The following is a 26,302-nucleotide window of genomic DNA, read 5'->3' on the forward strand; positions in this document are numbered from 1 at the left end:
CAGCAAAGTAAGTGATAACGCAATTGTGCATATATTATGCATAAATACTCTCATAAAGGCTTGGTGCATAAAGTATAAAGCCCTAAACCCATGTTAAGTACAGTATTCTTTAAATATTTAAATCTGCAAGATTTATTTAATATATAATAATGAAAAGTAAAACAAATAAAACTTTTAGCAGTGATATTTGATGAAAATGCAAAATTTTCAGAGAAAAATAAAAGTAGAACACAACTATCAATGCCTTTTAAGCTATCCAATTATGCAATTGGTTGTTGTTCACAGATAAATAAAAATACAAAACAATTATTTTAAAATACTTCCCAGACAAAAAATATAAAGCTGCTAAATTAAATGACACTTAACTTTATTTATTTAATGAAAATGAACTTTTTAACAAATAACAATTATTTTGATAAATACATTTTATATAAACACAACGGAAACTTCATAGATAAATAAAAATAAGACAGTTGTTTATTAATGCCTCTCAAAAAAGAATCTTCAAAATTGCTTGCTTAAATTTTACCAGTTTTATTTGCTTCATTCTAAAAAAAGTTTTAACAAATGAAGTTTTTCAAACAAGTAATAGCTAAGACAAAGTTATAATTTCACAGATAAGTAAAATAGAATACAACTAACAATGCCTTCCAAACTGTCTGATTATGAAGTCTTGTACACCATCGGGTCTGGTTCTTACGGCAAGTGCCTGAAGGTGAAGCGTCGTCATGACAACAAGATCCTGGTTTGGAAAGACATGGATTATGGCACAATGACTGAAGGTTATATTTTTCTTCTTCACATTATTAGTTATTGTTTTTGAAGTTAGATTTGATTATTGTTCAAGTTAAATTTTATTATTTGAATTTAAAATATAAATTTATTGGTTTTGCATATTGTTTGATTGTTAGTTATTTATTTGCTTATAAAACAATGAATGAAATTAAATATTTTAATCATAATTAAAAAAAATTGTTGATGATATTTTGACCAAATTAAATTGTAAAATTTAAATTGAAGATTTAAGTTGATTTGTCTTGTATCTTGTTTGATTATTAATTATTCATCAAATTATTTAAGTAATGACTATAGGTAACTTATTGTTTTATATTGTTTTTTATTGTTATTTTCTTTGATTGCTTTTATTATTTATAATTTTTTTCTTAAAAATTAAGGCCATAGGGGGGTAAACCATGTTTATTACAAGTTGATCTTATTTTATTGAGTTTTTTCTAAACTTCAAGATGCTTTTTATTGTTTTAACTAATTCAAATTATTTTTTGAGATATGACCAGTCAAAGTTGGGCCGCATAATAGGTTCCTTATGGGAAGGGAAAACTAAAACAGCGAAAAAAGACTATTTCATTTAAAATCTATCTCCTCCTACATTTTTCAAGCAATCTTCTGCAAACTTTCACAGTCTAGTCTTTATACAATAACAAAAAAAAATGTTACTTTGGAATTATAAAAAAATTGTAAAAATTTTTTTTTTTGAAAAAAAAAACTTTTTTTTTTTTATTTTTGTGATAAAATTTTTATTTTTTAAAATTATTAAAATTCTAAAGTAACATTTTTTCTTTATATTATAAGGAACGTTTCCTGAAAATTTAAAGAAGATTGCTTAAAAAATCAAGGAGGAGATAGATTTTTAGTGAATTTTAAAATTTCCGAGAAAATTGACCCCAGAAAATTTGCGGTCCATACGTTTTTATTGGAAAATTTTTACAAAAAATTAAATATCTCAAAAGTTAAATGATATTTTTGAAGTCTATAAAAACTAGCTTGTAGTTTGTACTTTAAACTTTCATATAAAAGCCAATGTTAATTTTTGTAAAAAAAAATGTTGGACCCCCCCCTATGGCCTTAAGTTCTATTATTTTATAGAAAGACAAGTATAATTAAGTCTTTTTTTATGATTTGTGTAATTCATAATAAATTATCTGACTATGACGGGACAAAACCTAAGTTAATTTTTAAATAAAATGTATCTACATAGTTTTGTTTAAAAAGTTAATATTGTTTTAAAATTTTACTTTAGGAAAATGCTTTCTTTTTATAAAGAGCTCAAAACTGATTCTGGTATCTAATTAAAGTTTTAAACTCGTTTTATAGAAATTAAAAAAATAAACTTTCTTAATTAATGACAGGTGTATTACGCAAAAATAAAATCACTAGTATAGTTTTCTTTATTTTCAAAAGTTAGTGTTTTTATTTGGGTTAAAACTATCTTCACTGTTGTTTTTAACATTTAGTTTTACTTTATTTTGATATAATATTCCTTATGGCAATAAATATCTTTCTGAAAACACAAAAGTTATCAGTTAATGATACTAAGTTGAAAAGATGTTAAAGTTAATTACTTGGACGACTACTTTGATACTACTAGTTACTACTAGTACTTTATCTGTTGCTTTTTGATAAATAAGAGTAACACAATGTCATTTTCAATAAAAATTAAAGTACTTAATATTCCTCAAAGGATATTCTTCTAAAAGAACTATTTATCATTAGTTCATGATAAGGATTTATAAGGATAACAAGTTTATAAGTAGTAATAACATACACCAATTGTATTCTTAGTTTTATACCATTTGCATAACTTTTCAATCAAAAAGATGAATAACTATTATTGAGAATTGAAACAACGTGAAGTATTAAAATTAAACTTTTAAATTCTCCAATTATCGAAAACAAATTGGTAATTAGTTTGATTTCCAGGTGAGAAACAGCAACTGGTGTCGGAAGTGAACTTGCTGAGGGAACTGAAACATCCCCACATTGTGAGATACCACGACAGAATAATTGATCGGAGCAGATGTAGGTGTGTGATGTTTTCATGGGTTTTATGTATATAATGTGTATATTTTCGTAAGTTTTATGATAGGTAAAAATTTATTTTGTACGAGTTTTAATAAGTTTTAAATAAAATAAGTAAGTGTATTTTACACACATAAAAAATATCAAGGTTGAACATTGTTGCTACTTACTTTTGGTAGTTTCATATATATTTCTTACAAACAAATATTTCAAATACATAGTTACTACTTATTATTAACAATTTCATATATATTTTCCAAAAAAATAAAACCAAGGTTGTAATCGTTGCTTCTTATTTCTTAAAGTTTCATGTATTTTTAACAAATGTTTCAATATTTCAGGGTGGTACTATGTATTATGAAGTACTTAATATACATTTTATAAAAACGAAATTATTCAGGTTGTACATAGTTATGAAAAACTTATTACTTGGATTTATATAAACTTTATGAATTAAAAATTACTTAATATATTTTTTGAGATAATTTATAGTAATGGAAAATATATTTATTTTTACATACTAGTTTTTATTCAGATTGTACATAATGATGAATTTTATATATTTTTTATTAAGATTGTACTTACTTATGGAAAAAGTTAATTTACTTAAAATTTTTTTTTATCAAGGTTGTACATAGTGATAGAGTATTTACAACTTGGTTTTATATAAACTTTATAAGTTAATAATTGTTTTTTGTTTCCAGATTATACATAGTGATGGAATACTGCGCTGGTGGAGATTTATCGAGCCTCATAACCAAGCACAGAAGAGAAAGAAAACTGGTGGATGAAAGTTTTGTAAAAAAGGTAAGTAAACTATATCATATATTTATCTATATATTAAAGGTTTTATAACAAGTTCTGATCAATAGTGCTCGACAAATTAAATTGGAGCTAAATATTTATCTAATTATCTATAAACTATAATTTAAACAGCTGTTTCACACATTGAAATGTAAAATTTCATGTGATCGTCAGTATACTACGTCACAATTATTACAATAATTTTAAAATCGAAATTTCTGTTCACTATTATAATAAACTGTAACTTACTGACGATCACATGAAATTTTACATTTCAATGTGTGAGACAGCTGTTTAAATTATAGTTTTTATACAATTAGATAAATATATCTATATATATATGTCATAAATTAGTTTAATAATAAAAGTTGTACATTTGAAAACCACTTTTTACATAAATTAGATTTTTAATTGTATAAATAAATATAAAGTAAACTACAAAGTATGTTGTAAATCATATATTTGTTTGTTTGTAATGAGGCTTTTATTAAAAAGGTAATGAAACTAACAAAAATATCATATACCATAAATTAGTTTATTAGATCAAAATTTTATAAGGTTGAAAGTTTTGTTTAAAAAGTTTGTACTAAATTATAAAGTATATCTGTCTGTATTTTATAAAAAATAAATTGGTTTATTAAATTCTGTACTATTTAGGACGAAAGTTTTCTAAAAAAGTTGGTTCTAAGTTATGAAGTAAACTAACAAGTATATCATATACTATAAATAGGTTGATTAGATCAAAATTTTGTAAGGTTGAGTTTTTTGATTAAAAAATTAATACTAAATTATAAAGTATATCTGTCTGTATTCTATAAACCATAAATTAGTTTGTTATTATATTCTGTAGTATTTAAGATGAAAGTTTTCTAAAAAAGTTGGTACTAAATTTTGAAGTAAACTAAAATACATCATATCCTATAAACTAGTTTAATAATAAATTTTAAGTTTTTAGGATGAAAGTTTTGTTAATAAAATTGATACAAATTATAAAGTAGACTATTTGTATTTTATAAATATAAATCGGTTTGTTAGTAAAAGCTCAACAGCAGAAAACTTTTTTTTACATATAATTAAGTTTAAGAATGGTAGGTCTGTATATGAATAATATTTTTATATCGGTGCATAAAAATCTAATCTGACAATTTCAATTCCAACGTTACAAGTTCTGATAACTTTGAGTTATTGTTAATTTTGTATTTTAACAAATATTTTTTTAAATTTTATTTTTACCATCACAATCTAATCAAATAAACCTTCTGGAACATTTTAAAAATTGATTTTTTTGATATGGCTAAAAGAACTACAAAAACCTGGTCATTATAAGTTCTTAATAATTTTTTATCTAAAATAAGCCAAAAAATTGATTGCTTATAATTTTTTTATAAAGCTGTCCTTTTTTAATCGACAATTAAATAAATTTAATCACTTAAAATTTCTTATTTTGTTTAAATTTCTAGTTAAGATTTGAGATCTGTCCCCTTAAAATTTTTATAAGAATATTAATTGTCTTGTTATCTTTTTATATTCACATAGTTTTTAAATTAAACAGCGGTATGCAAGATGCAAAATAAAATAAAACATAATTACTTAAGTTTACATTTTAAATTGGTTTAATCAATCAAATGGCTAACTTGGGCTAGTCTCATTGGTTTTATTGCCTAGCTTATAACAACTCTAAATTAGCAAACAAATATAGACATAATATTATAAAGCTTATGGCCTGTTTTAATTTAATTAAAGGTTGTTAAATAAAACTTTACCCATTTGCTTTACTAATTAGCTTTCATCATAATCTAATTACAGCTCTAGTTTAAAATTCTTAGTTTATACAATCCCACTAACTTTATAACTAAGATCAGAGAATTTAATACTTTTCTTCATAATGTTTTTGAAAATTGACATTTGAATTTCAAGCCACCTTTTTCACCAACTTATTTGATATTGCAAATTTGTCACAACCAAAACAGTATACTTATAAATACAAACATTGGTTTTACTAAGTTTAGTTTTTATGATTTAATTTTTTATAACAGATACTCATTCAACTTATGTTAGCACTCCAAGTTTGTCAATACCAATTTGACTTACTAGAAATTTCATTTAGATTTATTAAAATACTGCCTCGATATTCTAATTAAAAATGATAAAAATAATAATGGCAATAATTAACAATCTCACCACAGATGCTTTACCGATATTGCAACTTTGTGAAAGCCAATTTAATACACTTGCAGGTTTAGCTTTTTAAACTGTTGATGTAATAATGATAGTATATCAACATTAATTGTAGTAGTTCCCACACATACCGATTCGCAACCAGCACTTTACTTAATTGTTTTAGTTTAACTATACTTTTAACAAAAATGTTTAAAAACAACTTACTAATAAAAATTTTAACAAACTTGATAATACACAATGATTACATTTTTTAAAGTCCAACAGATACTCATCCAACTAATATTAGCACTGCAAGCTTGCTACAACTAATTTAATATAGTTATAATCGAAACTTGTTCAAATGCAAAATGCATTATATTAATAATAGTAATGATAACAATGATTATACTGTTTTAAAAACTCACAGACACTGATTAAACTCATATTTTTTTACAAGCTTGTTACTACCATTTATTTTAATTGTAGTTATAATTATTAAAATATAGACATTATAATAAAAATAATAATAACTCCACAGATACTCATCCAACTCATTTTTAGCATTACAAGCGTTTTAATGTTTTGCTTTTATTATTATATTCAATTTTTCGTTAGTTTTACTGACCTATTGCGAATTTATAACTATATTTATTTAATGTAGAAATAGTTCCAAGGTAAAGTGATTCAACTCTTCAAGCACTTCAAGCATGTCACAACCAATTTAATTTATTTTACAAGTTATTAAAATACTGACATGATAAAAACAACGATAATAAACAACAGATACTGATCCAACTCATATTAGCACTGCAAGCTTGCCACAACCAGCGCAACAAAGCCGACACTAGCCAGCAGCAGAGAGTCCTGCACCGTGATCTGAAACCCGCCAACGTGTTCCTAGATGCTGACACCAATGTTAAGTTGGGCGATTTCGGCCTTGCGCGGGTGCTGAAACACGACACCAGTTTTGCTAAAACTTTCGTTGGTCAGTTTAGTTAAGAATATATGATAAAGTAATATTTTTTACTGAAGTTATATATATATAGGTTTTTTTTTTCAATTTGTTTTAACATGACACTAGTTTTGCTAAAAATTTTGTTGGTTGTTAGAGTTTTTACATTTATGTAAAACATATCTTTTAAAGCAGAAACTATGGCTAACACATTAAAAATTAAAAAATTAAATATTATTAAAAAGTAATAAAGCCTTGCTTTATATTTTTCAGTATATGTAAAGCAAGTTGACAAAAAAAAATAGTTGAAAAATAAAATTCACTACGAATTTTCTGGAGTCCCTTTTATAAAATTTACAATTATTCTCAGGTACCCCTTATACGTCACCAGAGCAAATGTCGAAATCTCAGTACAATTTTTTTTTCATGAACTTACTAAGACTTTGTTTTATTTTTCTCCAGCTCTTATCTATACAACTGTTGTTTTTTCAACAGCATATAATGTAAATATTAAAAGGTAATTTTTATATCCAGGTGTTTGGTTAATGTTTGTATATATATATATATATATATATATATGTGTCATATCACTTTTAAAGCAGAAACTATAGCTAACACTTTAAAAACTAAAAAATTAAATATTATTAAAAAGTAATAAAGCCTTGCTTTATATTTTTCAGTATATGTAAAGCATGTGACAAAAAAAAATAGTTGAAAAATAAAATTCACTACGAATTTTCTGGAGTCCCTTTCATAAAATTTACAACTATTCTCAGGTACCCCTTATACGTCACCAGAGCAAATGTCGAAATCTCAGTACAATTTTTTTTTCATGAACTTACTAAGACTTTGTTTAATTTTTCTCCAGCTCTTATCTATACAACTGTTGTTTTTTCAACAGCATATAATGTAAATATTAAAAGGTATTTTTTTTTCCAGGCACCCCGTACTACATGTCGCCAGAGCAAATGAGCAAATCGCAGTACAACGAGAAATCCGACATATGGTCGTTGGGCTGCCTCATATACGAGCTGTGCTCGCTGACACCCCCCTTCACTGCGAGCAATCAGAAGCTGCTGGCTGTCAAGATAAAACAGGGTCACTTCAGAAGCATACCTTCGAAATACAGCGAGGGTTTGAAAGTGAGTTTTTGTTGAAAATGTTGTCCATTTTTGTATTTTTTGCTAAAATATTTAGTTTGTATTTTATTGGACAAAGTATAACAGTAGCTGTTTAACAGCTGACCAAAATTTTGTAATGGATTAGTTTACATTAAATTAACGCATAAACAAAGTTAAATTTTAAGTTTGGAGACATGTACTTTTAGACCGAGTAGTTTATTAAAACTCTCAAATTTTTCAAAAGTATGTGTAAACTTAATGTTGCATTGAATTCTTAATTGTTTTATAGTTTTTATATTGTGTCAAAATTGATTACATTTAAAAATATAGAATTCTAATCAAAGATGTGTGAGTTCGATGTCAGGTCAAACTATTAAAATTAGTACTAAAAGAATATATATCGAAATAAATATTAATTTATTAATACTTTCACCTCTCCAACAGAAATGTGTGAATTCAATGTTACGTCAAACACCGAACTCAAGACCCACATTGGACGAGTTATTGGAACTGCCCATACTAAAATCGGTGCTGGATGAACATTCGCGTTTGTGCAACAAGGTCAAACAGAAAGTTCAGTTTGATACCAAATCCACCACTGATGGAAGTTTGTGTTTTTGCTTTATTTTAAACAAACCCTTTTTTATACCTTCTTATACAAAAAGGCTTTTAATTTATAGTCTCAAATTCTATAGTTTAAGTTATTTTTACTGTATAATTTTTTTTTCACGATGGTCTTTAAACAGTAATTCATTTAACTTTTCAAAATAAGTTCTCAACTGTAACCATTGACTTGTTGGGTGTGAAGATTATTTTTTTTTACTAACCTAACTAAAGATTATTGTTGTTTATATCAGGTGAAAAAAACTCAAATGGTAATCGCCAGCATCTTTTATCAACTTCATCTAGTAGCAAGTCTTCGAATAATATTGATAAACCGTTAGTTTTATTAAATACAGATTTTTTATTTGATATATAAATCTTTTATTTAGTCATATATACATCACTACTCTTTAGCCATTCTTTAAATGAGCATTTTTATTTTTTTGATGATAAAGTTTGAAGAAAGACTTGGTAGTATCTGTAAGCTAAAATAACATTAATTAATATAGTAAACAAAAAAAGAATTATTAAATAAATTAAAAAAACCGAAGAATAGTTGTAGAAGGCTTCAGTCTAAATTTAATTTTCAAAAACTTGAGGGTCTTTTGTTAGTTTATAGATTTAATTAGTTTAGTTCCTTACCCCAAACTTAATCAAAATCTACTGAGGCGTAATTGTGAAAGTATTAAAAGCCTTTCAATACACAAATACTATTTACTCATAACTTAAAACCTTACAAATTAAATTATTAATTTAGTGGGATTTTGTTAGGATAATTCTATAAATTAATTGACAAACTTCTTCAGTTCCACGTCTCAAACTTCTTCGAAATCTGCCGAGTCAAAAAGTTCCGAAGACCGAAAATTACTTGATGACCGCTGGAGGGTGATAGAGAGGCAAACGAGAGAATTGAAAAGGCGGGAAATGATGATTGAAGAACGAGAGAGGATGGCGGAGGAAAAAATGAAGTCGGCTGAGAAGTTGATAAGGGAGTACAAGCAATTGAGGAGCGAATGTTTGAATGACAAGTACAATAGAAGAGATGTTAACGAGTTAGTTTATTTTATTTAAAATTAACATTTACTGTGTATTATATTAATAATGCTAATACAAGCATTTAAGAAGTTAATGTTTTGACAACAAGTATAGTAGGAGGGATATTATTTAGGAGTTTTTTATTTATTTACTTATTATTATGTTTTACTTTATTACAAGCAACTCAATTCAAAGTGCTTGAATGATAGGTAAAATCGAAGGTATGATTTACAAGAGTTTTTTTATTTGTTTTTTGAAGTTATTGTATAGTTGTTTATATATAATGTTACTATTTTTTGATTATTAATGTTTGAGTGATAAGTACAGTTGGATAGGTTATATTAAGCTTGTTTATATATTTTAAGTATTAATGATGTTTAAATGATAAACATAGTAGGGAGAATGTTTCAAAATATTTGTGAAGTAACTGCATTTGTTTATTTACTTTTGTACTTTGTTATGTGTGACCAATATTATCTAGCTATAATAATAAGCTAACAACTTAATAAAAAAAACAGTACGAAGTTGCACGTAGACAAGAGAACTTAAAGTTTTATTTTAAGCAATCAGCGAAACCTGTTTAAAAATGAATTAATAAATGATAAAATGTTTTAAGCATGACTCTTTTTATTTAGCTACAAGCTGTACGGAGAAAAAGAAAACTTGAGAAATTTCAGGAAACCAACGACTACAGACCTTTACAAACCTTCAGGATACCTGAATCAGGTATGTGGACTCAAAAATAAAATGATACATATCGTTACTTAAGAAAAATATACATTGAAAACAAAAATCATGCACAAAGTGTGTATTTATACAATGCATTTTTTTTATCATTAAAACATAAGTCAGTTGTTTTATGTACTATGGACAACTGGCACAAACCTTTAAACAAATTATTTTTATTAAACAGGTCGACTCAGATCTGGATCACTACCGAAGGAGAATGAACAATCTGAATCTGTATGACAACAAGTACAAGCCTACTACAGATCTGTACAAACCTTCAGATATTTACAAGGGGTCTTCAGATGTTTACGCAGACGTGTATAAACCTACAGGTAAAGTATTTGTGAAATTTTTAATGTTTATTAAATTTATTTGTAAAGTTCTCCCCCAAATATCTCTTTATTACATAGTTATTTGTATAGAATAAATTATTTTAAGGAAGAATAAATGTATAGTATTAATAATTTTTAATACTTAAAAAACTTAAACTAGAATTTATTCTGCAATCATTTGTTTATATAGTAAAATTATTCTTTCTTTTTTGTACTTTCTGTGATATAAAAACTTTTTACCATGTTAGAAAAAAATCAACTTAAAGTTTTAGTGCTATCTTCAAACTTATTTTGACAGTAGAAATTCATAAAGTTTTTACAGGTATTTCAGGAGAAGTGTACAAACCTCGGTACAGATACAATAACGTCGGTAAATCGAGAAAAGTCTTGGGTATGCGGTAACTGCACTGTTCGGATGATTGAACAACGGATAATATTTATAAAATAAAAGTATTACCACTAATGGTTCTAGCTCTTACATTTTGGCACTGTTGTATTTTTTTATTGTTATATTATTATGGTTCTTTTACCAGATAGACTTTTTAAGCTTATGACTATGAGTTCTTACTTTCGAAATGAGTATGTTAATATGCTGCAGTAGTATCTGACCTATTTTTAGAACACAAAATCTATTCTGGTAGTTTAGAACCAACCCAAATTTATAAACAAGCTTCCTAATTTTGAAGAATAAATGGATAAAGTTGTTTTTTTGATTTCAGCTATATTATTTTTTTAATAAAACTGTTTTTGTATTGAAAAAGGACGTGTTTAAATGTTGGTGAAACTTTGTGTGTAACTAGTTTTTTGTAAGTTATTACAGTTATTTTTAATTAAGTGTAATAATTTATTTGCTGTATAAGAGAATAATCCATTATATAAATATATATTTGTTATAACTTTGAATTTAACTTATTTATCTGTGTTTATTTGAAGCTAAGTTTATGGGTTAAATCAAATTAATTACAGCATTGTTATATTTTATTTACATATTTTTATAACCAAAATTATTATTTCCTAGCTTAAAACGTAAAAGTTAGAATATGCTAGCTTTATTTTGTATATACATAGCTTTAATGTCTTATTAGTTTTGTTATTTATTTATTTCAATGTCTTTTCCACTGTGATATCGTTTCGTGGGTAAACTGTGATTGTTTAAAATGTTTTTAAAATTTTCTGCCTCTAAAATTTTAACCAATGCTTTAAGTAACAAATAATTTACAAAAGTAGCTAGTATGTAGTACTCTTATTTATAAACTTTTAGTAAAAGTTCTTTAAAGATTTTGTATAAACCAAAATATAATCTTTGTTTTCTTGTAAAATATTTTATTTGTTAATTTTTGTGTTAAATTTGACCAAAAGTTTTTTTTAAGAAATATTTTGATCAAATTTTATATTCAAGTGTTATAAATGTTAAAAAAAAAGTCTGTAACCAATACAATGAATTGCTATTATAATTTTTTAAATTATTTTGTTTTCATATGTTAAAGTAGTCTATATATCAATATTTTAGAACAATTCTTAATTCATTTTTTGCAAAGTAATTATATAGTTTTTTTAATGAGCATTTTATATTTAACAACTAAGTATTTTTTAAATTATATTATCGTAAACCGCTTTTTCAAATTGTAAAGGTTTGTATAGTAAAATTGTTGGTTGTGTTTTTATTGGAATATCGATTTTTTGGCGCAAATGTAAAGAAAAATATTTTGTTTAAAATGTATGTGTTTTTGTCAACAATACGTAGTATTTATACACTGAGTACAAATAAAAAGTTTTTTGAATTTTCATTTAATTTTCAAACAAAATATCAATTTATGCGAAATTTTATGTACTAATAAATAATATTATTAATATAATGAAAGTTATTTTAAACAGCAGATAATAATAAAAAAATTGTATAAACTCATTATTAGAAAAACAATGAAGCATAAATAAGCTTGTACACTATTTTACAGTAAGACATTTTCAAAATAAACAACAAAATTCTACCAAACAGTTAAACAAATTAAAATTGATTAGTTTCTGTGTATTATTAGATGACTTACTTAAAAAATTATTTAGTTTACCAAAACTAATTAATAAAAATATTCAATTGCAATGTTGAAATGCAGAAAGTACTTATAACTTACAGTAGGGGTGGGCAACGTACGGCCCGCGGGCCGGATCCGGCCCGCAGAGTGAAAATGACCGGCCCCCAAACCTTTTTTAATTTTAAATGGAATCCGGCCCGCGGACAACATTAATCCGGCCCGCAAGTGAATGATCCGGCCCGCTAAGAATTTTCAAAATTTATATAAAATCCGGCCAGCCAATTTAATTATCACAAAACTTGTACAAAACCTTTTTTGAACTATTTCATTAAACAAAACTGTAAGACTTTGACCCTGAAAACGTTTGTTAAAATGGCTTATTATTTTGTGGTGATAAAACACTATTTTGTTATAGTATCTTGTTCTGTTTTAAGTCAGTTGAAGTAATCCTTTCTCAAATTATCCAAAAGCAATTGTTTGCTTAAGTAACTTTGATGATCTTATCTACCATAATGTTTTCATAAAACATAGACGTGTAAAAAGTTGTTGTCTTTTCCAGATAAGTATTGAGTTGTTTAAAAGTAAAAAAAAAATATCTTATTAAACATCGACAAATTTTCTAAGTCAAACTGCTCAAATTTAAATTTTTTTCAAACGTTTTAAGTTTAGACTACAATTTGCACTTTTTCTGCTATTGTTTTTTCATTAAGGACTTTTTGATTAAATATATGGTTAATTTTAGTGATGACCAATTGATGACAATAGTTTCACTTGATAATAAGTTTGGTCGTCGTTTTGCAGACTTTTAACAATTTAGTGAAGAATTTGACATTGTTTCATCACCGTCGACGTTTGACACCGAAAATGTACTTAGTAATATTGTTAGAACTGTTGAACTTTAATGTGGCAGTACACAAAAAGAAAAGTTCAAAACTGAAAAATTGACAGATTTTATGATTTACTTAGCAAGTCAAAGTTTGTTAATTTAAATTAAGATGACAATAAAGTTATTTGTTCTGTTTTGGTCTACATATTTTTGCAAACAAACATTCTTAACCATGTATATAAACAAAAGTAAGCCGCGTTCAAATCTTACTGATACCAATTTGCAGTCATTACTGAGAATATCTACTTCAAACAAACTTCCAGATTTTAAACAACTTGCTAAAAACTTTTATGATCCAAAAATGCCTGATTGACTTCTTTTTAGCGTAATTATTCTTGCTATATTCTTTAAACTTGACATTTGAAGTATAATGTGACAGTTTTATGTTTTAGTTTTTCGTTTAGTAATATTTTCACTAGTGAAATCAATCTTAATCTTAAAGTCTATTAAACTAAAAGGTTTGTTATGCTAAAAATATTTATTAATTTCTTTTTTGTTTAAATATTTCGTTATTTTATGTTAGTACACTTATTAAAGTATTTTAGGTGCACTGTTTGATAATAATATTTTTAAAGTACAGAACTTGGTTAAATTTCGTAAGTTAAATATAACTATTTGATATTTTGAAAGTAAAAGTGTTAAAATTTCAAGCCAAAGTAATTTGTTATCCAGGCTAAACTGTTTTTTAAATAAGTTAATAAGAAAACTTGAAATCAAACATATAATTTTTGTTGCTTTTATAAAATTTTTAGATAGATTTTATGTATAATTGATCGACCCAAAGTTTGTCAACTTCTAAAGATGACCATGGAACTAGTTGTGTTGTTCGATACTTCACACATTTGAAAACAAACATTTCCGACCATAAACATTAACAAGGATAAGCTAACTTCAAACCTAATCGGTGTTTTAGTGCATTTGCAGATTTTCCAAAACTGTCATGCAACTAGATTTAAACAACTCTAATACATGATCAACCTTAAGTGTTTCATCGAGATCTTTTATTTATTTTATTTTTGCTTTTTATGGTAAAACAGTTTATTATATCAGAATTATTTTTTTGTTTTGTTTCTTTTATACATGCAAAAAATGTAATGAATCTTCTTTAGCTTAATCAAATTAAATAATAGTAGTTTAATATTGTATTGTTTGTTAGTTTTTGAACAAATATTATCAATATAAACTCCAGATAAGGATTTCCAAAATTAATTAATTTCCAATAGTTAGCATTTTTTTATGTTTTAGCTTAAAATGTTAGGCTCGAGTAACTTTTAGTAACCAAATTATAATTTTTTAGGACTAACTAGTATTAATTCGGTCCAGAGTTATAATATATATAGAATATGAATACTTAACTAAATTTAACATAAAATTTCATTCTTGAGAACCTTGGTAATTAGTATATTGATTCAAAATTCTCAAATACCCGATCAATAAGCATCTAACCGGATCCAAATCTTCTTGAAATTAGCTTCCATTCGGATCTAGATCTTTGTCTAAAATTAGTATTTAGCCGGATCCGGATAATGTGTTTAAAGTGGGATCCGGATCTCAAAAAAGGATTCAGCTGAATTCAAAAGATCACTAACTTGAAATGATCCGGCCCGCTGAGGACTATATTTTTCTGGATCCGGCCCGTCAAATATTTACGTTGCCCACCCCTAACTTACAGTATAGTTTATAATTTAGCCTGTTTTTAATTCGATAAAATGTTTATGAACAGTTGTTTTAAAAGTTGCTAAGATTAGGCAGCAGATAATAAAACTTTTTTTAGATATACCAAATATTGAAACAACTATTTTAAAACTCATCAGTTTTTGTAGTTTTATAATGTTCTACTTAACTCAATACTATTAACTAAAAAAAGTTAAAGGTGACAAACATGGCCTGAAAAAAAGAGTAAATTGTAAAATTTATGGTTTCATAGGTACGTTTTTTTTAGTATATAGAATACTTCTTTTAAAGTAAGAATTAATTTATTAAGAAAAACATTTAATCGTTGTTGTGTTAATCAAAGTTTAAAGCTTTAATGCGTATAGAGACAACTAAGCTGTAGTTTATACAAAACTCAGGTAACCTTTTATAAAAAGTAAAATTTTTTTTGTAAAACTACTACAGTACAATAACTTAAAGGTGAAAAATCAAAATTTTATTAAAATAAGTTACCTTCTGACTGTACAGATTTTTTTAAATTAAAGTATATATGAAGTATTGTAAACAAATATGTTTTTAACTAAGTTAACAACTAAATATTTTTCAGACTTTAGAAATATTAAAAGACACCTATGTACTTACTTATAATCAACACAAGCTTTAGCTGAACAAAATTGAAAGTCAATATACTTAAAGTTTAAAATTTTTTTTGCTCTAGTTCAAATAAATAGAAGAAAAGTTACAACGTCAATACTTTAAGTAGGGCTTCCAAAGGTCGACATTATTGCTACCTTGGGAACGGTTTTTGCAACCAAGCGCAGTAACTATTAAGGGAGCAAAAATTTAAATGGGTAATCAGCTACGAATGGGGTGATATCTAATAAAGGAGGGAAATCGTATTTTTCTACCAAGTGGGTGGTTTTTGGATCTTGAAAGTCCCTGATTGCTAAGGCACACAAAAAAGAACGTGCGTTTGTTTAACAACACTTCAGAAATATATGCTGTAGATAAATAAGTGATTGCAAAATATATAAATAATAAAAATAAAACCATTGTGTATTTAAAAGCAGAAATAAAATAATGTGTGTAGCTTAAAACAAAACTTGTATAAACTTTAATAAAGTGTTTGTTTATGTTTACCAATGTTTTTGGTTATTGTTTAGAAATATTTCTTTACTCACACAATAACAGGAAGTTACAGATGCAAAGTTTTACTGAGTAAATATTTTTTGTACTGCTTTATTTTGTAGAAAGCTCAGAAAGTATAAACACATTTTTTTCTTTCTAAAAAGTATAGCAGACTTTTAAAAGGTAAGTTTTTGTTAACAATTCACTAAGATCAGTTGTGTGCTATTTAAATATTTTTTAGAACTCTAACTATAGTTTTCTGTAGTAGCATAACACAATTGTAAGCCATTGTTTAAAAACATTCATTTAAAGTTATATAGAAATATACCTTTTAAGGTTATATAAAACATATAAAATAAACATAGACTACTAATTTTACTTTTAGAGCTTTTCGTGTTCATTTATTCAAAGCTATAAAATTAAACATAAAAAAAAACATTTATCAAACTTATATATCAAAAATGAGTTATATACTAGAATTTTTACGTAAAAAATGCTGCACAAGCTTTCATAACCAGGTGTTTTTCGTTAACTGTAAACTGTTACTTTAAACTTTTTGAATTTCAGGATGTCTTTAAACTCTGATCCTGCAGATTCAGACTCTTCAAAACCTGATTCTACAAAACCTGAATCCTCAGTACATCCACCGAAGCCTCCTACTAACTTAGGTAAAAAAAAAAATAACTTTTTAATAAACAGATTGAGTTCAAAATATTTAGAGATGTCTTATACTGAAGTCAAAGCAGTAAAAATAGACAAGTACATCTTGACGACAAAAATGTTTTTATTACATCTGGTTCTTTGACCATATTTTTGATTGTTGATTTAATTGTCTATAGTTTATTATTTTATTAATATCTAATTACTTATTTCGTTTATAAATCTTCTATAAGTTTATAGAGCTTTTAAACATAATAAGTTCATAATTGGGTTTTGTTTAGCTCTAAATAAAAACAGCATTATGTTTATTCTCATATAAATGAGTTTATATTATACTATTTTTAATATCTTATATCTTAATTATATTTCTAAACGTAGACTCTCATTAGTTTACAAAGGATTATATTCAAGGTTGAATTTCAAGTAGTAAATAAAGTCATTTTTTTTTCTTTAATTGTGTAATATGAAGTTTTTTTTTAGAACCATTATAGTTAGTAAAACTTAAACAACTACTTACAATAGGTAACTTAAAAACACACTTGTTAACAAAGAAATTCAAATTGTTAACTTAATTTCTTTGGCATCTATTATCTACTTTAAAACGTGATAACTTGGTTACAACAAACAACAAATAACTGTTAGGGTATAGGTAACAAATGTGAAAAGTTAGAACAATAAATATTTAGTCTTTGTTATTTATAAAACTTATCCGATATTTTATTATTTACAGAAGTACCCGAACCAGGAAGTAGTCTCAGACACTATGTAATATTTTAAATAAATAGACTGAAAAATGTAATGTTCTAATTTAATAGACCGAAAATTTTTGTTTAATAAAATATAAAATCATACCTTGATTTTAATTTTTTTTCAACAACATGAACACTGTTTTAAAATTAATGCAGAACAGCTTTTATTTTTCATTAGTTTTAAATATTTCGAAAAGTTTTACGTCTTAAAACTTTATTTAGAGTCACAAGCATGCAATAAAATAACAGTTTTACTTTTTCCAAATGATACATAGGTAAATTTAGTTTAAACATAACAGTTTTAATTTTTCATATGAATGTCTGGGTAAATTAAGTTTTACAGGTGTAAAAACGTTTCGTCATATTTTTTTCCTATAAACTGTTACATGTTTGGTATGTTTATGTGTACACATTTTTATGTTCGAACATACACTTTAGAAATCTAGTACGCTTTAGATGAAACATTTATAAAGAGTAAACGGAGTCATAAAAACTTAAAAAAAAACTTTTTGAACTCGAAAGCGTAAATCATACTTTTTTCTCTTATTTAAATAGTAAATTATTTATCACTTTTTTTTTGTTAACCAACTAGTTTTGAACTAGTTTTGTTTGTTAACCAAATAAACTTGTTCTTTTATCAACAAAGATTGGTATAGGCAAGTAAAAAATGTCAAATAAAAATTACCAATTTATATCATTTTTAATTACGACTTAAACAATTTTAATTAGTGCAGGAGAAAAATGTGTAGGGGTTAAATGTTAAATAGTGTGTACAAAGTTGACTTAAAAATAGATATTTATCTAACCATTCATCCAGTTTGATAGAAAATACAAAATGGTTTATACTTTGTTTTAAATTTTGCATATTTTTGATATTAGTTTTAAGTTGCCAAGATGTTCAGTCATCAAGGTTAAGGTTTCAAAGTATATTAAAAAAATTAGAAAAATGTTAATAAACTCAGTTTTTCAGGCCTACCTTTATTGTATATACCTATATAGTTAGTAAAAAAAATTAACTGATACATTTTGTATGCAAATTAAATACTTTAGTATTGCACAAAATTTTGTTTTCGACTATGTATAGTTACTTTACCGTCACTTTAATAAGTTAAAACATTATTTCACAAACTGTTTGCCTCTATAAAAAGTAATTGCATAAAAAGTTATTGAATCAAGGTGCTTCATTTAGTTATTTGTTTTTGAATTTAGATTATAATTGTACAATAATATTATGTTAGTAACAGCAGCCTAAAAATAAAGCTTAATATAAGGTTTAGATCATTATGCAGCACAAATTTCTCATATTATTACATCACAACAAAGCTCTATCTTATTATGACGTCATAACAAAACCCACAAACAGTAGCTTTCTCACTTCATGTATATTGAAACGCTGATTGCATTGTAATCAAGATCATACTTTTAGGGATCATTTCTAAAGTGTGTGTCTCACGAACGTTATTTAACAATGACGGTCAACCTCTCACGATGATGAATTGTGGAGGGGTTCTCTGAGCAGGAAAATGACTTCAGCTTGCTGGACGTCGTGATGACTGTTCCGCTATTGTCAAGGCAACAGCGGAGGGGAATCTTTCTTTCTGAGTGATGAATCAATAAACAAGCCTTGAGGGGCTTTTCTTTACCAGAATGTTTATTAATCTATATTGAGTGTATCTGTCTTTTTGTATCGAAAATTTAATCTAACTAATTTTTAAGTAATAAAACAAGTCTTTTAAAGATAAGTAATAAAATAACTGAAATAAAAACAAACGGATTTAAGTATCAACTATTTGTTATAAGTTTAATAACTTTTTTAGAAACAATACTTGAGTAAGATTCTCTTATTCAATTAGCTGAAATACAAATTTTTTATTTATGTAAAAATTGAGTAACGACTTGAAAGCTGACAAATTAAGCAAAAAAAAGATACAGTATACAACAACATTTGTTTTGTTGAAACCTTTACAATCATTGATTTTTTTTTGTAATTTCCTTTCTAATTCATAAAGCAAAAAAATAAAAGCTCATTAAATTTATGTCATATATAATTTTTGTTGTTTACAGGTCTATAGAGAAATTCAAATGTAATACAGTTATTTTAATACAATATCTCTAATAAGTAAATGCGGTATTTTCTAATGAACATATTACTAAATTAGTTTCAAAAAAAAGGTTTCAAAACACTATAAACAATAATGGTTGTATAATAAATTCAAAGTTACAGCTACTAAAATAAACAACATCAATAGATATAGCGACTTTAGGCTTGCATTGTTACGTCATAATTGCTAGCATGTATATTATGCGTACAACTTCGAATTCCTCTAAGGCAGGGGTCGGCAAACTGCGGCCCGCGGGCCAATTGCGGCCCGCGAAGGGTAAATCTGCGGCCCGCGAGTACGATATTTTTTTGAATGGAATGCGGCCCGCGAAAGAAAATTTTGTGGCCCGCGAGCATGTAAATGTGGCCCGCTGAGCAAAGATATATTTCAAATTAATTTTTTTGTTAATTCGATCTAATTTGATTAGTTTGGTTTTAAGTCTCTGTATAACATTTTAAAATAATAAGAAGAAAATACCGCTTTAGTTTAAAAATGTGAAAAAGACAGATTAGCATTCTAACAGGATATTTTTCTCAGTTTCATAATAACTTCTTTTTTACAACAGCAAGTAATTATCTGAAAAAAGAGTGTAAAGAGTGCTTGAATTTAATAAGTTAGTTATTTAATACCAATTTATTAAATAAACTAAATGCAAATATTTTTCATTTTGTACAAAAGTAATGCACAGCAATTAACTAAAGTGTCATTTCTTTATAGCTAAGATATTTTTTTTCCAATATTTTTTATACCTAAGTTTCTTTTATAGATTTTATATTTGTAAACGTTATATTTTAGTCTAAAAACATTTAAAATAACATAGTAATAAAAAATAAGGTTTATTTGATTATTGTTTTGACAAATTTTAATTTTTTAGAAGTTTTCTTTGCACTCAAAATTAATTTCTATGTAACCGAATTTAAAAAGATGCTCATATTTTAAATCACTTTTTATTTAATACTTTAGCTACTTTAAGTTTAGTTTATGCATAATTTTCTAACATTGTTGTTTCTACATGTAATATCTAAATTTGTACAGACATATTTTAAAACAATATATATAACATAAGTTCATATAGTTTTTGTTAGTTATACATTTTCATTTGTCAAACTAAATTAATTTTTATGCCTTGCATATCAATACACACAATAGCTGTTTTTAGAGCTACCTATTTAATATAAACTAGATTTAGGGATGGTAAATTTATTAAATGTGTACATTGTTAGTCAAAATAGTTCAAATTCAAGCAAATAAACAACTAAACATTGCCACATAGTCAGACTATAACTATTTAAAGATTTCAAATCTCAGGCCGACTAAGTCATTTTTAAAAGTTTTTGACTAGAATTGCTTTTTGTATACAAAAATATCTGGAATGTTTTTGTTGACTCAGGCTGGCTTTTTTGCTTAAAAGAGTGGCTAATTAAACTTATGATGTATGTTTTGCTCAATCCACAGTGTTAGTTTGATTTATAATATATGTTAAATTTTAAGTCTTGCAGTTGTTATAATTCAAAATATTATTTACATTTAAGTGTGAACAATCAGTGTTGACAAACGACTTGAATCCCGGAAAAGCTTTGAATTTGAAAATTTATGCTTAAAAATACTGGAAAAAAACTTGAATTTAAAAAATTTTGAAAAAACCTGGAATTTCAAACAAATTTTACATGTAAAATAATTAAATTTCAATTTTTAACAAAAAAATTTAGCAAACAAACATTTTTTAATAAATTAAAAAATATATTAAAGTAGCTTAAAAGTATTTTTTAATATTAATATAGTTTTTAAAACGTTTTTTTAAACTTTATTCTAAAAATAAAAGAAGGAGTTGTACTTCCAAAAACCTTGTATTGGTACATTGCACCTTTACTTGTAAAATTACACCGATTGTTGTGCTTCGCGTTAGACCTAAACCAAGAAATTCTACTAAAATGTCAAAGTTAGTAAAAACATCTCTAATGAAAATTCTCAGATGAGCAATAGTTTTTCTATCAGTGCTCTCATGTTAACAGATTGATTCAAGTCCTAATTTGATTTATGCGACTTTATAACCTTAATGCATTTCCTAAACACGACTTATTGTTGTCATTGAAGAAATAAACAAAAGTTTTTTATTACCGCCAACATAAATTCTTTTAAAAAGTTTTCAACTATAACGGTATCTCATTTTAAGTAATAAATCTTTCTACTTTGTAACTTGCCTTAACAATTTTTTTCTGATCATTCTGTAGTTACTGAAGATAATCATGTGCTTTGTTGGAACTGACTTTGGTGATTTGTTTTTTTATCGTTTCTCGCAATAACTCCTAACTAACGGTTTTTTTTGTAGCTCGTCTTATATTTTACAATTACTATTATAATAGAATATTCTTATTGCGGATAAAGAATTGCAATAATTAATTACTTAATAAAGTTTTATACTTTTGTTAAATTTTTTTAAGAAACTTAATTTTCCATTCCAGCTAACTTATATTTTTTGGCATGTAATTTATTTACTGTTAATAACCTTAGTTATGTCTTTATGTTGTGAACTTTATTTTATCTGGGTAGCTACACAAACAGGCCATTTTAAAATCTTGAAAGCTCAGGTGTGTGTGAAACGTTTATTTCAAAAACTTTAAAGAAATCTTTTAATTCTCAGAATAGTTTTTATGACTGTAGAGTAATTTACTATTTGTAATTTTTTCATGTTTTCTTACACTTTTTGATAATGATGATATTTTAACTAGGTATTAAAGCTTGATTAACAACTATTTATTAGCTTTTCAACTTTTTATAAACTTAGGCTGGTTTGATACAACTCAGATATTTTTGCTTTTTATGTGGCAACCATGTAAAAGACTAATTACTAATAAGATATTTTATTAAAGTATTCGAGAATTAATTATGTTAAAGAATTTGTTCTTGTTTTCTGGAATACAAACAGGTAATAATTTTATTAAGTTAACTATATACTAAATTTTTTAATGAATGTAAACTATTTAACACGCAGTTTTTTTTTTGTAGTAAATATTCTTAGAAATATGAAAAAAGGGTTGATAAGATAACAAATGTAAAAAAGTAACCCATAAATTGTCTTTCAAGTTTGTTTTTTATAGAGAGTTAGGTTGTAAGTAAAATTACAAAAGTATTAAGTTAAACTTATTAAGTGCTTATGAAAGTACATAGTTTATTAACACTTTAGTATATTAGTCAATGTAAATTCTATTCTAATAAATATTAATTTAAATATGCATTCTAGGTATAGCTAAAAGTCATTTAAAAAAATAAAGTAAATAAAAGTAAACTTTTCTGTGGTGTGACTAAAACTAAAACCAAAAGATTGTTCAAAAGTCACTAAAACTAAAACTGCGGCCCGCGAAGACTTTGGAAACTTTAAATTTGGCCCGCGACCTCCAACTGCCTGCCGACCCCTGCTCTAAGGCCTGGTGGCGCAACGGTAGCGCGTCTGACTCCAGATCAGAAGGTTGCGTGTTCAAATCACGTCCGGGTCACTTTTTTATTATTACACTGTAATAAATTTTTAAAAGCTTGTTTAATCGGTGCATTATTGATGATAAGTTTTAAACTTTTTTTTTTGCATCTAACTTTATCTAACTCATCACTCACGTTACGAAATCTATTTCATAAAAAACTGTTGTTCGCTCTTAGAAAAAAAAATATTGCTGTAAAGTTTAAAACTAATCATCAATAATGCACCGGTTAAAAAAGCTTTTAAAATTATATTACAGTATAATAATTTATTATATTAAACTTTACAGCAACTTTTTTTTTCTAAGAGCGAACAACAGTTTTTAATGAAATAGATTTCGTAACGTGAGTGATGAGTTAAATAAAGTTAGATGCAAAAAAAAAGTTTAAAACTAATCATCAATAATGCACCGATTAAAGAAGCTTTTAAAAATTTATTACTTCATATTAATAAAACAATGACCCGGACGTGATTTGATCACGCAACCTTCTGATCTGGAGTCAGACGCGCTACCGTTGCGCCACGAGGCCTTAGAGGAATACGAAGTTGTACGCATAATATACATGCTAGCAATTATGACGTAACAATGCAAGCCTAAAGTCGCTATATCACTTGATGTTGTTTATTTTAGTAGCTGTAACTTTGAATTTATTATACAACCATTATTGTTTATAGTGTTTTGAAACCTTTCTTTTGAAACTAATTTAGTAATATGTTCATTAGTACATACCGCATTTACTTATTAGAGATATTGTATTAAAATAACTGTATTACATTTGAATTTCTCTATAGACCTGTAAACAACAAAAATTAGATATGACATAAATTTAATGAGTTTTTATTTTTTTGCTTTATGAATTAGAAAGGAAATTACAAAAAAAATCAATGATTGTAAAGGTTTCAACAAAATAAATTTTGTTGTATATTGTATCTTTTTTTGCTTAATTTGTCAGCTTTAAAGTCGTTACTCAATTTTTACATAAATAAAAAATTTGTATTTCAGCTAATTGAATAAGAAAATCTTACTTAAGTATTGTTTCTAAAAAAGTTATTAAACTTATAACAAGTAGTTGATAAATAAATCTGTTTGTTTTTATTTCAGTTATTTTATTAATTATCTTTGAAAGACTTGTTTTATTACCTAAAAATTAGTTACATTAACCTCTCACATCTTTACGCACTCGTGACGTTACGCACTCTCGTTTAGTTACGCCTTTTAAAATTCTAAAAAATTCAAAAAGCAAAAAATTTATTTTTTGATATTGTACAAAATAGGTTTATTTACAATTCAAAACATGCTTTTAAATGCCACCTCACCTCTCTATATCTTTAGACTTTGTAAACTTATGTTCTTTGACTTATTGATAATCATTTACTTAATATATCTTTAATACAATGCAAGACAAGTTTATCTTTATGTGGGAAAAGGTCAAATTAAAAAACGTTTTAGTAACATAAACAATTTTTATTAAATAATTTTCTTATATTTTATGTATTTTTTTCAAAAGAAGAAACTCATTACAGCACCAAAAGCATATTTTTATAAAGGACTATAGAAACAAATTTTAATATAGAAACCTCACCATTTCTTTATTGTAGTAAATCCTTAATTATAAATTGAATTTGCTAAGTAGTATGGAATATAAATGTAATAATGAATACAAATAAGTAACATATAAATAAAGATGAAGTAAAATCTACTTATTATTAGAATTAGTAGAACCTTTCAACAATTATTATTTTAAATGAATTTAAAACCTTTTTTTTTAAATATGTATAGTTTTATCTTTTGTTTTCATATTCATAAATAAAGTTAACAAATTGTTAAAAGTGGAAAGTCCCAAGTCTGCTTTTAACTAGAAGCAATATTAAAAAAACAGCCATTATAGTAAGTATGTTTAGTACCTCTCGTATCTTTACGATATCTCATATCTTTACGCACTTTTTCTGTGAACACAATGTGCGTAAATAAGCGAAAAAGGTTACTGTAGTTTAAATTTTCGATACAAAAAGAACGCATACATTCAATATGGATTAATGAACATTCTGGTAAAGAAAAGCCCCTCAAGGCTTGTTTATTGATTCATCACTCAGAAAGAAAGATTCCCCTCCGCTGTTGCCTTGACAATAGCGGAACAGTCATTACGACGTCCAGCAAGCTGAAGTCATTTTCCTGCTCAGAGAACCCCTCCACAATTCATCATCGTGAGAGGTTGACCGTCATTGTTAAATAACGTTCGTGAGACACACACTTTAGAAATGATCCCTAAAAGTATGATCTTGAATGAGAAGCATTCAGCGCTTGAATTTAAATAAGGTGAGAAAGCTACTGTTTGTGGGTTTTGTTATGACGTCATAATATGATAGAGCTTTGTTGTGATGTAATAGTAAGAGAAATTTGTGCTGCATAATGATCTGAACCTTATATTAAGCTTTATTTTTAGGCTGCTGTTACTAACATAATATTATTGTACAATTATAATCTAAATTCAAAAACAAATAAATAAATGAAGCACCTTCATTCAATAATTTTTTATGCAATTACTTTTTTATAGAGGCAAACAGTTTGTGAAATAATGTTATAACTTATTAAAGTGACAGTAAAGTAACTATACATAGTCGAAAACAAAATTTTGTGCAATACTAAAGTATGTAATTTGCATACAAAATGTATCAGTTAAATTTTTTTACTAACTATATAGGTATATACAATAAAGGTAGGCCTGAAAAACTGAGTTTATTAACATTTTTCTAATTTTTTTAATATACTTTGAAACCTTAACCTTGATGACTGAACATCTTGGCAACTTAAAACTAATATCAAAAATAAACAAAATTAAAAACGAAGTAAAAACCATTTTGTATACTTTATTAAACTGGATGAATGATTAGATAAATATTTAATTTTCACTTTACTTTGTACACACTATTTAAACTTTACTCCCACATTATTTTTTACTACACTAATTAAAGTTTGTTTGAGTCGTAATAAAAAATGGTATAAATAGGTTCTTTTTATTTGAACTTTTATTACTTGCCTATACCAATCTTTGTTGATAAAAAACAATT

The 26,302-nt window shown here is 25.9% G+C and overlaps 1 protein-coding gene and 4 non-coding genes across 5 annotated transcripts; 3 read left to right on the forward strand and 2 right to left on the reverse strand.

Moving 5' to 3' along the window:
- The first annotated feature begins 631 nt into the window (after positions 1-631).
- Positions 632-10,955, forward strand: LOC145828912 (serine/threonine-protein kinase Nek2-like). The gene is made up of 11 exons (XM_082936658.1): positions 632-782; positions 2,719-2,821; positions 3,522-3,624; positions 6,565-6,766; positions 7,673-7,875; positions 8,299-8,461; positions 8,712-8,793; positions 9,264-9,509; positions 10,128-10,218; positions 10,406-10,553; positions 10,876-10,955. The coding sequence occupies exons 1-11, from the start codon at positions 644-646 to the stop codon at positions 10,953-10,955; spliced, it is 1,560 nt and encodes a 519-aa protein (XP_082792784.1). The 5' UTR covers positions 632-643.
- An 8,114-nt stretch (positions 10,956-19,069) lies between these two features.
- Positions 19,070-19,266, forward strand: LOC145830301 (small nucleolar RNA U3). The gene has a single exon (XR_014369638.1). It is a non-coding gene; the product is annotated as a small nucleolar RNA U3 (small nucleolar RNA).
- A 3,917-nt stretch (positions 19,267-23,183) lies between these two features.
- Positions 23,184-23,255, forward strand: Trnaw-cca (transfer RNA tryptophan (anticodon CCA)). The gene has a single exon. It is a non-coding gene; the product is annotated as a tRNA-Trp (tRNA).
- Positions 23,256-23,691: 436 nt separating this feature from the next.
- Positions 23,692-23,763, reverse strand: Trnaw-cca (transfer RNA tryptophan (anticodon CCA)). Its single transcript has one exon. It is a non-coding gene; the product is annotated as a tRNA-Trp (tRNA).
- A 1,555-nt stretch (positions 23,764-25,318) lies between these two features.
- Positions 25,319-25,515, reverse strand: LOC145830303 (small nucleolar RNA U3). Its single transcript, XR_014369641.1, has one exon. It is a non-coding gene; the product is annotated as a small nucleolar RNA U3 (small nucleolar RNA).
- Between the last annotated feature and the right edge of the window lie 787 nt (positions 25,516-26,302).

This window comes from Thalia democratica, chromosome 2, assembly GCF_965202585.1.
Source record: "Thalia democratica chromosome 2, ktThaDemo2.hap1.1, whole genome shotgun sequence".
Classification (NCBI taxonomy): domain Eukaryota; kingdom Metazoa; phylum Chordata; class Thaliacea; order Salpida; family Salpidae; genus Thalia; species Thalia democratica.

Coding starts and splice junctions, on each gene's coding strand:
- LOC145828912 (XM_082936658.1), top strand. CDS start 644: ATGCCTTCCAAACTGTCTGATTATGAAGTCTTGTACACCATCGGGTCT. Junction 6,767..7,672: donor TTTTGCTAAAACTTTCGTTG/GTCAGTTTAGTT, acceptor TTTTTTTTCCAG/GCACCCCGTACTACATGTCG. Junction 10,219..10,405: donor CTTCAGGATACCTGAATCAG/GTATGTGGACTC, acceptor TTTATTAAACAG/GTCGACTCAGATCTGGATCA.